Raw genomic sequence first — 17,083 nt, 5'->3', positions numbered from 1 at the left:
CATCCTCATTTTATTAGGAAAACACTCCTTTTATTTCTGCAGTAGATTGATACAAGTTGATTTTTTTTTTTTTTTTTAAACGTCATTTTTGTTTGTGTCCCTTTGCAGAGATTAGAGCTCAGCTGGTGGAACAACAGAAATGCTTGGAGCAACAGACAGAGATGAGAGTTCAGCTTCTCCAGGACCTACAGGACTTCTTCCGCAAGAAAGCAGAAATTGAGACGGAGTATTCCCGTAATCTGGAAAAACTTGCCGAAAGGTTTATGGCCAAAACAAGAAGCACAAAGGATCATCAACAGTACAAGTAAGAGAGCGCTGTATTTTCTCTATAGCCTCCATCTGTATCTGCACATGCAGCTTATGGTATCGAACTAGGTCTGATATCCTTGCTTCATAGACAATGCGTTTGTACTCGTAATGCTATATGTTTTTGGTACAATGAGAGAGAGATATATAAATTATTCATTCATTCATTATATATCTTATAAATGCACAAAAGGAGATCTAATGGATATGCACGTGTGTGATATTGAGATATATATATATATATATATATATATATATATATATATATATATATATATATATATACACACACACATCTAATAGGTGTGTGTATATAATATGATATAGATATCTATTAGATCTCCTTTTGTGTATTTATAAAGTACCTTGTATACATTGTAGGTAGTGTTTCCTTGGATTATGCCTTGTAATATTATGCTTCTGTAGTTGTATGCAAATTTTCTGACAAAGCATAAGACATTTCAACAGCTCCAGTATAATATGAGGTATTTTATAGGTGGCAAGAGAGCTGGAGGCTTTTAACTGGATGTCATAATGCTGGATAATTGTACATTTTTATAATAATTTTAAAATCGCTGTATGCCTTTTTAGTTGCAATATAAGCGCAAGAAAACTGAAGAAATATTTTTCAATATATGATAAGTTTAGGTCTGCTAAATTTAGTAATCGAATTTGCAAATGTATTCAAATCCAATTCAATGTAGAAGTGCTGTGTTACTGTAAAAGACTCCTGTTTTTTATATTGAATTAGGTGGTTATCCAGCTGGACCAGAGTAGTATCTCTAATGCCTTAATTTATCCAGCCTCAATAGTTGTAGGATCTCCCTGATTATCATGTTTATATCCTATACTAGCCATAAATCCACATTGATATTTGTAAAGCCGGCCATACAAGGGTTGAAATTCATCCAGTTCAGCAGGAATGGGCAAAATTTTGAATGTATGGGCAAGCTGATTGTACCCAGGTCGTTCCATCGATGGACTTGGGTGCAACTAGCCTGTCAGATATGTCCACATAGTGTCAATATATAAAACACATTTATTAAAAGTGAAGTGCAAGGCTACTCACATGAAGATCATAAAAACAGTGCTGTGTATACAAAACATAGTGGTAAACAAATCCAGAACATCCAGAAATTGCATGCAAGCGTGGCAACGTTTACGTGGCGTAGCTCTGCCCGGCATGTTTTGTCATAATTGACATCATCGGGGGCATGCCTTTCAGCAGATGCAGGAGGAAAATAGAGGGGATTGGTTCCTTTACATGCCGCCCCATTGCTCCTCCTAGTCACCTCATTTCCCAGGCTCCTGTGAACTGCTAAACCCCCCCCCCCACCTCATCTCTCGCAGCTCTCTCGGGTTCCTCCCTCCCCTCTCCCGCCAGCTGCCAGGGGGATGTATCAGGATGGAGAGCGGGGACATGGCTGATAAATGTCGTTTACCAGCTCCTTTCTTGTCTTAATGAATAGTCAGTAATCCGTACCGATCATGGAAGCTGTTCATTCATAACCGAGGCATAGTACACTGGGTTTACTATGCTTCAGTTTGTGAATAAACGCAAAGCTCTGTACGGAGCTCCTTCTGTCCATTCATTTTATACAGCTGAGGCTGAAAAGATGGAGTCTTTTATAAACTATGTTTATTGTATCTTGCACCGGGACCCCGAAGGTTCCAGTTATGCCTCTGTTGCATAGGTAGAAAATGGTGTAGCATAAGCTGCAGTTCCCCTTTTTGATTCTAATTAGTATGTGTGTACAAGGGGTTGATTATTTACCGTATATACTCTAGTATAAGCTGACCCGAATATAAGCAAAGGCACCTAATTTTACCACAAAAAAAATGGGAAAACGTATTGACTTGAGTATAAGCCTAGGGTGTCCATCTGCATGCCTCACTGTGCCCATGCCCAGACTGACGTTTAACATGGGAGTCTATGGAAGGGGTGCCTGGCTTTGAAAGATCGGTGCTCCCCAGCCAACAATCTTTGCACACTTGTAGAGGAGAAATGGGGCTACATGTGTGCCAAGTTCCGGGTCCTGGGGACCTAAGACCAGCTGGTACCGGGTCCCCAAAAGTCACTGGAGAAATGATCATTTAACATGGGAGTCTACGGAAAGGGGGCCCGGCTTTGAAAAATCGGTGCTCCTCAGCCGTTGGTCCCCCAGACAACAATCTTTGCACACTTGTAGAGGAGAAATGGGGCTACATGTGTGCCAAGTCCTGGGTCCTGGGGACCTAAGACCAGCTGGTACCGGGTCCCCAAAAGTCACTGGAGAAATGATCATTTAACATGGGAGTCTACGGAAGGGGTGCCCGGCTTTGAAAAATCGGTGCTCCCCGGCCGTAGGTCCCCTGGACAGCAAACTTTGTAGAGGAAGAGTGGGGCTATATGTGTGCCAAGTTTGGGGTCCAGGTGACTTATGGCCGGCGGGTATTGGGTCCCCAGAGTCTGGGAGATCAGGCCCAAAAAGGTGACTCGAGTATAAGCCGAGGGGGGCCTTTTCACCACAAAAAAAAAAACCTCAGTTTATACTCGAGTATATACGGTAAGTCAGTGTTACAATATAGGAATCCAATTACACAGCAGCAGTGTATCATGTTGGGGGCATGTCATGTTTGCAGAGTGTCCAGCTAGATAATAAAATAAGGTTTGTTCTGAATAAAGTTAAGTCAGATCTTCATTGAGTTCTTGGTTACTGCAGATAAACCAAGCAAGAAGCCAGGTGAATCCTGCTTGATGTAATATTTCTATTGAAGCTGCAGCTCTGATAATGGTGTGAGGTCCTGTGGATTGATAAATTAGGCCAGCCTTGCAGCCGTTGGCTATGTACAGGTTTCCAAAGCAGAGCTGAGATCCTCCTAAATGAGACGGCATCTTCTGAATGACTCTGGGGTGCAGAGATAATGAGATCTGTACTAGCTATTGGAATCGCTCAAGCTTTGTACTTGTCAACGGCCAGCTGTTGACCGAAGTATGGCTTGCATTTGTAAATACTGTACATCCTTGGAGAAACAGCTGAAGCAAAGTGCCGTGCCTGAATTGTTCCGATTCCTGCCTAATACCTGTCTAAAGTGACGGGGACCTTTCATGACAACACTGCTGCACTCTATTCCTTTCATAAATACGAGACTTTCTTTCAAATCAAGGTCCTTTGTCCTGTTGTATAAAAATCTTGTTGTTTTTTTTGTTTTGTTTTTGTTCGTCTCGGCTCTATTGATTTGTGGTTGATGTGTAAGCAGGGCCACAGACCTTCAATTATTACAGCAAAGAGAAATGTAAACAGTGTAGGTACCTGTAACAACCAATCATTTGTCATTGCTTTCACTGTTGTAAGCCGATGACGGATGAAACTTGATTGCTGAGTTTCTACATAGCTCTTGGAATAATCTGATTAATTTCTGTGAAATAGAATGAGCAACATTTAACCTAGTCCTATTCTTAAAGTAGGGTGACCAGACATCCCTGGTTTCAGGGGACAGTTCCTGGATTGAGGACACTGTCCCCAGCCCAAGTCTGTCCCTAGTTTTGTCCCTGGATTAAATTTGAATAGGGGCTGGGGCAATTTCAAATACAGTCAGTGCAGAATTAAAGAAATAAAATCTGAATTGCACACCCCCCCCCCCCGCTCTGCCACTCCTAGTAGCTTAGGGGGGGGGGGTGCATTTTTTCCATTATCTGTGCCCCTTTCTGATGAGCATGTGCTGGTCAGAGCAGAGAGAATATTTCTTAAATTTTCGGGTGCATGCCCATTCAGCTCCGCTCACATGTTCTTCTGCCTTGGCTCAAGTCCTGGCCAGCCGCCTGCCTATCTCCTCGCCTTCCCTGGCGGAGTGATCTTCCTCCGCTCCCCACCCAGAAGTAGCTGGGGCCCGGAGAGTAAGACTTGACAGGCTGTGATGCGGGCGGCGGCGTCAACGATCAGAGAGTCGCTGATTGCCGCCATTACTAGTAAAAAAAATATGTCCCCGGATTTAATTTTAAAAATCTGGTCACCTTATCTTAAAAGCTGTTTTGATTTTGTCATATAAGAACTACTTTATGCAGTACAGGTTGACTAGTGCCCTTAGTGAGGTGTGTTCCTCTTTGTGTATAATGCAGCTGAAATCAGCGAGTGTAAACTGCACGCTGGTTCCACTTTGCTGGAGTCACTTCCAGTGGAGGTGAATGCACGATTTCATTGCCATGGAACTAGCATATTGTAGAGTCTACAGCGATGTGCGGAGTCATTCTGCTGACAGAAGCTTTAGATGATATCCTGGGAGCAACCAAAGCCTTGATAAATGCCCTCTGAACTGGGCACCTGTTGGTAGAATTGTGTATCCACATACACTGAGTGGTAGTCGCGTGTAAAGCCATATACTTTCAGGGACATATGTCCAGATTGTAGTGGGGCTGGATGCTGCACCTCCCAGGCACATGAAAACGCTGGGTTTTGATTTACAGATGCTGAACACCACTTGTGCATGAGGCCTCAAATTGACATTTTCAGCTTCTCTTTGTAAGTAAAAAGCTCACAGTCACTTGTGTCCAGTACAGTAGAGGCACCCAACCCCTGGGCTGCGGAACAGTGTTGGCCTGTTGATGACCAGGCCGCACAGCAGGAGGGGAGCGGCAACTGCGGTCCGCACAGGGCTATCGCAGGCCGTGGTCACTGCTCACCTCCTGCTCTGCAGCTAAGCCAGTGTGTCCTCTCTGGTAAGGGAGGAGTTCCAGATGCGAATGGAGAGCTCCTCCCACCTCCTGCCCTGCTGATAGGATGACATTGTCAGGTGGGCGGCAGAGCTGGGAGAGGACAAACGGACTGATAACAGGTAGGAGTCCTGTGCAAGAGATGCAGAGCTTGGGAAGGAAAGTGTGCTGTGCGACGTTGGAGAGGAATGTGGTGTGGGTTGGCAGACTGCAGGGGCACTGTGATTGAGGAGGCTGTGATTGCTAGGGGTACTGTAATCTAAATGGGACTGCACTGTAAAGGGGCACTGTAATCGTTTACATGCAGTCCCCTTTATATCAGAGTCTCCTTTACATCGTGGTACCCCCTTTAAATCGCAGTCCCAGTTGCATGAATGTAAAGAAGGGCTGTGGTGTGAAGGGAAACTTGGGACACTGTGGGACTGGCATGAAACCAGTCGTCCCTGGTGCCAAACTGGCACTGGGAGAGTGCAAGAATGTAATGGGAAAATATTTTTTTTACCAGAACAGAAATAGGGTGACATTTTTCATTGGGGCACATCTGTACTCCTGGCAACTGTCTGAGGGGATTTCCCATCACTTTGGAAGATTTTTTGCGACTTCCAGGAAAAGCACTGGAGGAAGAGGTGGGAAATCTCCCAATCTCCCAATCTCCCCAATAGGACACGGATGGCAAAGCAAAACTTGACGGCTTTATTAGTACATGTTAAAGTGGTTCTAAAGGCGGAACTTTTTTTTTTTTTTCCTCAATGCATATGCATTGCCATCTGCAGCTCACATTACAAGTAGTCCCTCTGCATTGCACACTGATGCTCTGGGATAGCGGGTCAGCAACCCCAGACTGCGATCTACCAGTCACCTGTCCGATCTACAGGTTAGTCCGTAGGGTTCAATATTGAGCTGACCCACCTTTTGCAGCTATAACAGCTTCAACTCTTCTGGGAAGGCTGTCCACAGAGTTTAGGAGTGTGTCTATGGGAATGTTTGACCATTCTTCCAGAATCGCATTTGTGAGGTCAGGCACTGATGTGGACGAGAAGGCCTGGCTCACAGTCTCTGCCCCAAATTCATCTCAAAGGTGTTCTATCGGGTTGAGATCAGGACTCTGTCCAGTTAAGTTCCTCCACCCCAAACTTGCTCATCTTTATGGACCTTGCTTTGTGTACAGGTGCAAATCATTTGGGGGGGGGGGGGGGGGAAGAGATTATGGTGTGGGGATGTTTTTCAGGGGTTGGGATTTGCCCTTTTAGTTCAGTGAAGGGATCTCTTAAGGCGTCAGGATTCCAAGACATTTTGGACAATTTCATGCTCCCAACTTTGTGGGAACAGTTTGGGGATGGGCTCTTCCTGTTCGAACATTGCACACCGGTGCACAAAGCAAGATTCTAGTTCTGGGAGGCCATTATATGATCAGGGGATTATATGATGGCCTCTTATGATCACACCTGCTGCAATCACATCACAGATTGAGGTAAAGGGCCAATCAACAGATCTTTACCATGTGATCCGCTGTGTCCAATCACAGCTGATCATAAATCTAAATAGAAGCTGGTTATCGTCATTCGTTTCCCCATACTGACAGCATGAGGAGAAGAGAGCCGATAACTGGCTTTTAAAAAAAGGGAAATTAACACTGATGATCGGGGCACTGATTATCAGTGCAGTCCTAGCGGTGCTTACCGGTGCTGCCAATCGGTGCCCATCTGTGACTCATCAGTGTCGCTCATCAATTCCGCATCAATACCCATCAGTACAGCCTCATCAGCGCACATCAGTGAACAAGATAAATGATTTGGTTTTCATAGTTTGTTATAAAAGTTTTGCAAAGGTTCTTATTTTTATTTTTTTCGGTCTCTGTTTTTTTATTTATTTTTTTGCTAAATAAACAGTGTTGATTACCACCAAAAGAAAGCTCTATTTGTGATTTTTTTTTTTGGTACAGTGTTGCTCGACTGCGCAATTGTAATAAGTGTGACAGCGCTGAAAGCTGATAATTGTCCTGGGCAGGAAGGGTGTAAAAGAGCCCCCCAGTTAGACATCAGATGACGTAATTTACTTTGAGTGGAGATATCTGGAAGATGCCTGCAGCTACAGGCGTCTTCCAGTTATCTTTTGTTTTGCTTTTTTTGTTTTTTCTTCAGCTGGTGATTCCTTACATTGTAAAAGCCAGCATAGTGGCTGTTTAGCCACTTGATTGCTTTTATAGGTGGTGGAAGGAGATGTCGCTCCCCCCCCCCCCCCCCCCCCCATCGCGCCCCCCAGTTCTTCTCCAGTGTCTCCTGTGCTATTGGTGAGCCAGAGAATGAATCCGCTGGCAGTTTACCATAGAGCTGGCCGTGGACCAGATGGTCCCCAGCCATCTCTGACCCTCGGAGGCTGAAAGCGATGTCATGACATCACTTCCGGCTCTGGCAGATGTAAACACAGCAATATTTATTTTTTGCTGGAAAGCCTGAGGTCGTATGTGTGTTTTTTTTTTTATCTCAGGCTTTCCAGCATAGAGGAGAGATGTGGGGACTTATGAAAAATATGTATAATGTTTGGGGTTCTGAGTAATTTTCTAGCAAAAAACTTATGATTTTTACATGTAGGGGAGAAATGCTGGAATTGGCTTTGGTGGCAAGTGGTTAATGATTCTTAAAGTGGAGGTTCACCCAAAAAGTTAATTTTTAACCTTAGATTGATGCTCATTTTGTGAAGGGGAATCGGGTAGTTTTTTTAGAATCGAAGCAGTACTTACCGTTTTAGAGAGCGATCTTCTCCGCCGCTTATGGGTATGGGCTGCGGGACTGGGCGTTCCTATTTGATTGACAGGCTTCCGACGGTCGCATCTATCGCGTCACGATTTTCCGAAAGTAGCCGAACGTCGGTGCGCAGGCGCCGTATAGAGCCGCACCGATGTTCGGCTTCTTTCGGCTACTTGTGACGCGATGTATGCGACCGTCGGAAGCCTGTCGGAAGTCTGTCAATTAAATAGGAACGCCCAGTCCCGAAGACCATACCCGGAAGCGGCGGAGAAGATCGCTCTCTACAACGGTAAGTACTGCTTCGATTTTAAAAGAACTACCCGATTCCCCTTGACAAAATGAGCATCAATCTAAGGTTAACAATTTTTTTTCGGGTGAACTCCCGCTTTAATTGCACACAAGCATGATATAATACAATTTTTTTGGGTAAAATGTAAAATATGATATGACAAGTAAATAGATACCAAAAATGTTGTGCTTTAAAATGGCGTATACACCCATGGTATGGTGCAAAACTACGGTAAATAAAAATCTCCATAGGTGACCCTTTAAAACTTTTTGCAGGTTGCCAGTTTAGAGTTACAAAGGCGATCTGGTGGTAGAATTATTGCTCTCGTTCTGACGTTTGCGATGATATCTCACATATGTGGTGCGATCGCCTCTTACTTATGCACAGGACTTGCGTATGTGTTAGCTTTTGCGCATAAGCATGAGGTGGCAGGGCGCTTACATTTTTTCTGCTACCAGCAGAAGTGATTGTGTGGCTTTTAGCCACTCGATCACTTCTGCATTAAAGGCGTATGACTGCCTACGGTGGGCAAGTGGTCAAAAGAGTGAACAAGCTGAAGCCCATGTGAATTGGGTCTTGCTGCCTACCTGAACAAGGAGATACAGCTGCTCAGGGCTATACTTCTGTAGCTGCAAACAATTAAACTATTGCAGAATGCGATCCATTGAAGGGTTTTCGGGGTTAAAACAGGTAGTGAAGTTGCTGTCATATCACCCCCTCAACAGTTGTCAAACGCGGTGGGTCGCTTTTCAGAAGGGCAGCAATGATAGCCGCGCTTCTGAATAAGCCCTAATAAAAAAAGGGCCTGCATCCTGTCCTATGTAGTAGTGGAAGATTATCCTCGGTGGAAAGTTTTACTAGTTAGTGTACTTATTGTTGCCATTTAAATGTTAAAGGGAATCGCGGAAAACCCGGCATGACCCATTTCGATGTCGGGTTTATTCAATGGCCACATGACGGCTATAGTTATTGTTGGAAGGCTTGCTGCACAGTGTGTATGAACATAAAAATGACAGGCAATATGTTGGCAATATTGGAGTGAGAAAGCTGGCACTAAGCTACGTGTAACATTTCTCATTTCCGCTACAAGATGGGTCTGTTTTTTATCTTATGGCAGATTCTCAGACTTTTTTCACACACCATCAGCAAGTGATAGAACTGTCTGTAATGAAATCTGTTTCTTTTTCTTGTACTCAAGAAATTACATTTCTGGAAATATCGCACTAGGCTTTAGAACATGGTTGGCTTTGCTTTAAGAAAGGGACTATTAAGTGAAGCACAGCCTGGAGAGATGGGAAGAAAAGTTGTTTTTTTTACCCTGGAAAGTGTCATTTTAGGTGATTACTGCAAATACTTGCTGTGATGCCAGTAGATTGCAACGTTCATTTGACCCGTTAAATGTTTTTTTTTTTTTAAGTTTAATCTTTTAATAATTTTAATGTGTTCCTAATTAGCGGCAGGGTGCTTAAAATAATCAGTGGTAAATTGGGCGATTTATTTTTAGAAGGCAAGGAAAATAACCTTGTACTGGGAGTGTTGGGATAAAACTCTTTGGAGAAATGTATGTATATAATGTGCTGATTTAAAGTGGTTCAAAAGGTAAAACTTATTTTTTTTTTTTTACCGTATGCATTCCCTGCATTATAGTACAACTATTTTGCCATTTGCTGTGCCCTCCCCACGGAGTCTTGTATCCATCCAACACTGTGTCCAGCTTCAGTTCTTCTCTCCTCTCTCACACATTTGGCTGAGAGCAGTGGGAGCCATTGGCTCCTGCTGCCTTGGATCATATCCTGTGAGCAGAGTGCAAGGATGGGGCCAAGCCACTGTGTGTGTGTGTGTGTGTGTGTCTCAATGGATGCATACAGCCTGGCTCTGATTTGAGCCCACTATGTCTGCCCCCACTACTATAGGGGCAGACACAGAAGTGGGGGAGACGATCACCGGGTGGGGGGGGATGCAGAAAAGAAGGTTGGGGCTGCTTTGTACAATACCATTGCACAGGGCAGGTGAGTATTATAGCATGTTTTTTTTAATTTAAAAAAACATTGCCTTCAAAGCCCCTTTAAGCTTTTGGAAGGTAATGTTTCTATACTCCTATTTTGACTGTTAATACATAGAAGGTGGTAGATCTTATGTGTTTAGAATTTAAGTAAGCCAATAGTAATAAGCGCTTCAGTAATTAGAATGCCTTTTAGATATTTGGAAACTCTTCTTTTAAATATATTTAAATAAAAAAATAAAAAGAAGAATGGGTTTTCATGCTGTATCTATCTTCGGTGGGTGCAACATCGACCGGATTTTGCATCTGTCCCCCGCTGCCTCTGCACTGAGAACCAAGTGATCAAACACTGCTGATCCCTCAGTTCTTCGTTTTGAGCAGAAAGCAGTGACTGTCAGTCATATTTAGAGTACATGCAGCTGATGACCTCTTTGGCGCTTGCCCTCTGAAGGTCCGGCTTTCAGTGACTTAACAGCGCTGGAGGGCTTCTTCCAGAGTCACCATTTCGAATGTGATGCACATTATGCCATTGCCTTGCAGTTGTTTTTTTTTCCCCTTTTGAAACATCGGCCGTTTACAACTGCTTTAAGCAAGAGCTTTTTAAAAGTGTAATTCAGTCTTGGGTGGGAACTGGTAGGATTGACCCACCCTAGATGCATGCTTATTCTGGCAACCCATTGGACCTGCTCTGCTCTCCATTGCAATCTTGACATGGCATTAGGCATCATTGTTGTGATCATTCCCCCAGGTACTGGTTACAAAAGGTTGCTGATGGTGGCATTGCAGGAGCAGCGAGTATCTGCTAAAGCTGGCCATAGACTGAATTTTAGCTGATTCCTGCAGAATGGCTGAAATTCAAGCTGTGCTTTTGTGTACACTGTATAGCAAAGATGGGGAGGAATGAATTGGTGTCTGAAAAATCTGAAGATATATGGCTAGCTTAATGTTTTGTTTTTGTTTTTTCCTTTTTTTTTCTTCTTGTTTTTATATGAGAAGTATCAAGAATAAAAGTGTGTTTTCATCTTCATGAATTTGGCCTCTGCACCCATGCAGTTTGCATAAAAGAATTTCTGTTCATAATATTTTTACTTTCTACTAGAAACTTTAGGGTAGATGAGATGCAGAAAAAAATATTTCAAGTTTGGTTTGCACTAATTAGATTTATTTTTTACACATATGTCTGCTTGTTTATCTGAAATAGTGTATGCTTGTTTTACAGGAAAGACCAGAACTTGCTATCCCCTGTTAATTGCTGGTATTTACTGCTGAACCAAGTGAGAAGAGAAAGCAAAGATCATGCAACGCTAAGTGATATCTACCTAAACAATGTTATAATGCGCTTCATGCAGATAAGTGAGGATTCAACTAGGATGTTCAAAAAGGTATGTGTTCATAGATATACCACCTCATTTCTGTATTTATTGAATGCTTATATAGCAAATGCATTACAATTTCTGAGGTTTTTATTTGCTTTTTATGGATGGTGATGAAGTCTGTTTTGTGGAGGGTAAACAGGGGATTGGTTAGAATTGTGCACTAAAGTGGCATTGGCTGACCTCTTGTCCAGTATAGGAGAAAATTGTACTCGCAGAGTTCAGCTTTAACAGAGAAGTTGGGTCAAACCTTTTTTATACTTTTCTTTTGGATCAAAGGAGCACATTCACGAATGTTCTTCTATGACCCAGAGTCGGCTGATTGTTTCACACGATCCGCTGACTGGGCAGAGCCTGCAAATGTTGTCGGAATCTACCCGATTGAATGATTGACGTCTGGCTGCATCTTTTGGTGCAGGGGTGTCCAACTCAATTTCATAGTGGGCCGCATCAGCATTATGATTGCCCTCAAAAGGGCCGGTTGTATCTGTAAGATTAGATGTTGAGCGCATCCCCTCCCCATATATTTATATATGGGGAGGGGATATATATATATATATATATATATATATATATATATATATATATATATATATATATATATATATATATATATATATATATATATATATATATATATTGTTAAGAGCCACCCCACCATCAGAAGTCGAGTCCCCCATTCTCCCTTACATCACAATGCACCCCCTTTCCTTATGCTGCTGCTGGGAAGAAGCTGGATGTATTGCTTGAAAGCAGAAAGTAAGGGTCTGGAGTAGGACCAGAGGAGGGCTGGAGCTCTCCTGCAGCTGCAGGAGATGTGCGAGGGCCACATGAAATGGCCTGGAGGGCCGGATTTGGCCCGCGGTCCTTGTGTTTGCCACCTATGTTTTAGTGCATGGCCAAGAGCCAGCACTCCTTAGCCTGTCACTCAAGTGAGTTCTGGATGAGCTGAGTGGGGTGCAATGTCTGACAGTCACTGTTCTCTGCTGCCAGCAGACTAAAGCTGGCAATACATGGATGGAAATTTGGCCAGGTTAGGAGAAACTGGATACATTTGAATCCATATATAGCTGTTCTTGGACAAATCGATCATAGGATCAACTTCTCAAGAACAGGTTTCTCTATCGGCGCATGCAGCCAATCACTTGCCACGCTGATGAGTTTATTTCAGCGGTGGGGGTTGTCCTGCTGTCAGAATACAATGACACGCCCATGAGGATTTTCTCATTCACCTGAAATGTTTAGATGGGAAAATTTGGTTGGTTGTTTCTTTCCGCCAGCTGTCTGAACAAAAAAAAACTGGGCCATGTATAGCCAGCTTAAGAAAAAAGCAATCGGCAGTAATTGTGGTCTGCCAGCTCTCGATCTTGGAGCCGGTATTGGACACACGCAGTGTCACATGGATGATGCAGCATGGAGTTGAGTGTGTATGCTTGTTTTCTTACTAAGCCTATAATTGTCCTTTGAGCAAGCCTATGTGGAGAAGAAGAAACCCTAAACTGACATTTGGACAACAGAGCTCATAACATAAGCTGTTGGCACATGCAACTTACTTTAACATTCACCTCTTCAGAACTTTTTCAAGTGAATATGCAAATTGCAACCATTTGTCATTATTTGCATAAGCATCCATCCCGAAACCCAGTTTGCAAAGACTGTTTTAGGGACAGGGGGCTTGCATATTGCCCGTTATCAGGTAATGGTCAAGTTGGGGACTAGACTGTTTAGTGTCAAGGTAAGAGATGTGCTTACAGCTTAAAGGGGTTGTAAAGGTACAATTTGTTTTGCCTAAATATCTTCCTTTTACCTTAGTGCAGCCCACCTTCACTTACCTCATCCTTCGATTTTGCTTTTAAATGTCCTTATTTCTTCTGAGAAATCCTCACTTCCGGTTCTTCTGTCTGTAACTCCACACAGTAATGCGAGGCTTTCTCCCTGGTGTAGAGTGTCGTGCTTGCCCCCCTTCCTTCGAGTACAGGAGAGTCAGGACGCTCTCTACGTTGCAGATAGAGAAAGGAGCTGTGTGTTAGTGGGTGTCCTGACTCTCCTGTAGTCCAAGGGAGGGGGCGAGCACGACACTCCACACCAGGGAGAAAGCCTTGCATTACTGTGTGGAGTTGCAAACAGAAGAACAGGAAGTGAGGATTTCTCAGAAGAAATAAGGTCATTTAAAAGCAAAATGGAAGGATGAGGTAAGTGACGGAGGACTGCACTAAGGTAAAGGAAGCTATTTAGGAAAAAAACATTTTTGTACCTTTACAACTCCTTTAAGGTGCTGGCTCTCTATTCCTGCTACTAGTTCATAGTGTTTTCTCCCACGTAGGTTTGCATCGAATGAGACTACATATCTTGTATGTTTGCTTGATGGCATAAAAGGCCCACGGTATATTTGCATGGAAATAGTACAAACGTTGCAAATCTTATAGTCAAGAATTTTGTACTGTGTAAGGATAACCAATAAGCCAGTTTGACTGAGATCTTCAATTCTTCTTGAATAAAGGAGATAGTTGGGTTCAGTTTTGTAAATCGATTGCTTTTGTTTTATGAGTCGGCCACAAGGATATTACCAAGCATATCTTTTTTACTACATAATTCTATACAAGCATCCATTATAAGCCTGCTTGTCTGTGTAATACCACATTTAGAATGATGTGTTCCAGCTCTTGAATGTCTAGAAGCTTCATATTTTTTTAGCCTGTTTGAGTATGAACATGCATCAAGCTGTGACTTTTCCTAAACAGACGTATTTCATCCCCATAATCTACAGTGCAGAATAGTTTAACTTTGTATTGTTAACACGTGTAGAAGCTGTAACCTGCTTTGTTTCTGGTATAAAGTTTGGACGCATATGATTCAGAAAACTCTGAACTGTAAAGACAGTCCAGTTCAGGCCTAGATTTTTGTTTGCTGGTCATGTGATTTGGGACATGATCTCCTAGACAATAGTTTACATAGGAAAAGCATACAAACACAAAATGGCACTAAACCGTCCATACATGGATTGAAAATCGATCCTTGTATGGGCAGGCTGGTTGTACACAAGTTGATCTACCAATTGACTTGTGTACAACCAGCCTGTCAGGTTTTTCTCAAACAATTTATGTCGCCGGTAACACTGATTGTGGTATTCTGGTGATGGGGAAGGCTCCCCGCTGTCAAAATACAATACCAAAGCAGGAAAGATTCCTGAACCACCTTTTAAAGATGCACAACCTTCAGCAAGCCTCAAAGTAAACCAGTATAAAAAAAAAAGATTTGCACAAATAAACAAACAAATGACCAAAAGTTCAGTAAGTCTGGTGACATTCAGTGCTCAAAATGTCCGCAAGAGTGCATGAGGTGTTTCAAAACTCCAGAGAAAGCACTAACAAATACAACAGATAGGAGTGGGGTTAGTTGCTTACTGAAACCAAATGGCTCTCAAATAAATGATAATCCAAAAGGACTTTTAAGGATAAACCCCAAATATGCTTGAAGTAGGTCATGCAATCCCGCTAATACCTCTGGCTTCATTCAAAGTCTACACTGTCCAGTCTTTCCAAGGCACTGTTGTACACCTACAAGCCAAATTTGAAATCCATAGAAAATGATGATCAGTCCAGGTACATATGCTGGACTAAAGATGGAGGTGCCCATTCTTCTCCATGGTCAGTATTGATGCATTAGCCAGATTCCATAGGAGGATGGGATACCTTGAGACTTTGCAGCAAGCAATTCATTCAAGGCTACATTCACAGCAAGTCATCCCACTGGGGTACTTGCATCTACACAGATGCAAGTACCCCAGTGGGATGACTTGCTTTTAACACAGGGTGCCTTGGTTGCTAGGAAGCCTGCAGCTGCAGGCCTCCTAGCAACCTGGTCCCATTCAGCTACTGGCCAGTATATTCAAGGGGCTGTACCTGCTCCAGTATGGACACTCTAGTTTGAATGCTACCCCCACCATGTCTTCATGAAACCAAATCATGGGTTTGCTTCCAACAGGTACGTGAATTTCTCAAAAGTACTGTAATTTTTAATCAGTAAATTATGAGTTTCGGCTGTTCTTTTCACACCAGCTGCTTGCTTTCCTTGTGGTAGTACACCAAATATTGGCTACTTGGAAGTTGCTGTACCTCTGCACAAATAACATGACATGGTATGTTGAAGCCGAACTCTAGGCATTCAGCCGATCTGTAAATTGTGCTGGCATATGAGTTAATTCCAACAAGGTGCATGCTGCCTGGTGGGCTTATCTCTTTAATTTGACAGATTTATGGAGCTCCGAGGGCACTGCTATTGCTAAATCCCCGGACACACACGGCATCCCTGCCTGCCCCTCCCCTCTGCTGCCCATTCACATAACACTTAATGTTCCGTGATTGGACAGGAGGAGGGGAGGGCATGGGCACAGTGGCTGCGTATGACTCTGCAGGTCCTGGAGCTGAGACCAGAAGATCCAGCATCTGTGTTGCAGAAGTATAGAGCTATGCTCCTAGAGCTTGGTAAAAATGGCCATTCTAAATTACTGATGCAAGTCCATGAGGTAGCCTGCACCTCATTGGACTTGACCCCTAGAAATCCAAAACATTGTCCAAAGTGGCTGAATTCCTGGAGTTAGGCTTTAAAGCAGGCAGTGATACAGATGGATCTGTTGTTTCTACACGTTACAGCTTGCTGGTGCATGAAAAGCGATCCGCAGTGGATTGCATTTTAGAGAGCAGTACGGAAGCGAGTCATAAGTGTATTTCAAGCATTTTACAAGTGTATTCAAGCTTCAGATGTTTTGTCTTAGCCCATGGAATGCACTAGGTGGGAGGAGACGGTTCCTGCAGGCTAAAAAAAAAATCTAAAAAAGAAAAGCGTGACTTAGGCATTTTCAGGCGTTCCCTAGTTAGTCTCTTGGGCCAAAAACGCCATAATCCGTGTCAAAAGTGGCTCATGTAGCTTTCGGATTTCCAGGCTTGCAGCTACAGGCACCCGAGTGCTCATATGTGAACTGCCACCATTGAAGTACCTCTTCTAGCCAGCAGGGACAGGCTTGGGTCGTGCTTATCTGCATCCATAGACTTCTTCATAGGTCTCCTCACTATCATCAGACCTCCATGTTGGATGAACAAACTGTCATGGCCTCCCACTGCTTCTTACAAAGTTCACTCTTGATGAACAAAATGCAAAACTCTTATAGTGTGCTGTTAGGTCACTTTATTGTATGCCACATCAAAGAGTTTATTGGTGCAGTGTTTTGAAAATTGTCAAGAACAGCTGCTTTAGAAAATGGTGCCCCTCATATTTATTTGATTAAACTTAATTTTGAGTTTCTAATTTGAAGCTGAAGTGACCTCCTTTCAAGTAAATTGGCTTTGTTTCTCTTCATGGTCACACGTGCATAGACATGCATTCACATGAGCGTAGCAATGCACCCTCCAGGCTCAAATTATAGGGTTTCCAAGGATGTAGCTTCCTTGGAATTCACTCCCTTCTTCCAGCATCTTGTTTGTATCTGTCATCTCTTGCCACTGGTGTAGTGAAAGGCTGTGCTGATTGGAACACTGTGCTCTACTTACTTCCAAAAGGCCAGCTTGTCTTGTGAATGCCTAAGTTTCTTTGCCCAGTGTTTCATGGAATGGCGGAAATCACCAGCCGTGCGCCCAAAAATGGATTCCTGATAGCCATGCTGTGCAGTCTGTCTAATTG

The 17,083-nt window shown here is 43.2% G+C and overlaps 1 protein-coding gene across 7 annotated transcripts in view; it reads left to right on the top strand.

Moving 5' to 3' along the window:
• Positions 1-17,083, top strand: part of SRGAP1 (SLIT-ROBO Rho GTPase activating protein 1) — a 240,132-nt gene that overhangs the window by 96,837 nt on the left and 126,212 nt on the right. For all 7 annotated transcript variants that reach the window (XM_040344102.1, XM_040344099.1, XM_040344098.1 and 4 more), the window contains exons 2-3: positions 109-304; positions 11,254-11,416. In XM_040344102.1, the coding sequence (XP_040200036.1) occupies positions 109-304; positions 11,254-11,416 (359 nt within the window). The remainder of the gene's footprint in view (positions 1-108; positions 305-11,253; positions 11,417-17,083) is intronic.

This window comes from Rana temporaria, chromosome 3, assembly GCF_905171775.1.
Source record: "Rana temporaria chromosome 3, aRanTem1.1, whole genome shotgun sequence".
Taxonomy (NCBI): domain Eukaryota; kingdom Metazoa; phylum Chordata; class Amphibia; order Anura; family Ranidae; genus Rana; species Rana temporaria.
Note: the sequence above shows the minus strand (reverse complement) of the source record. Positions and strands in the feature narration are given on the sequence as shown.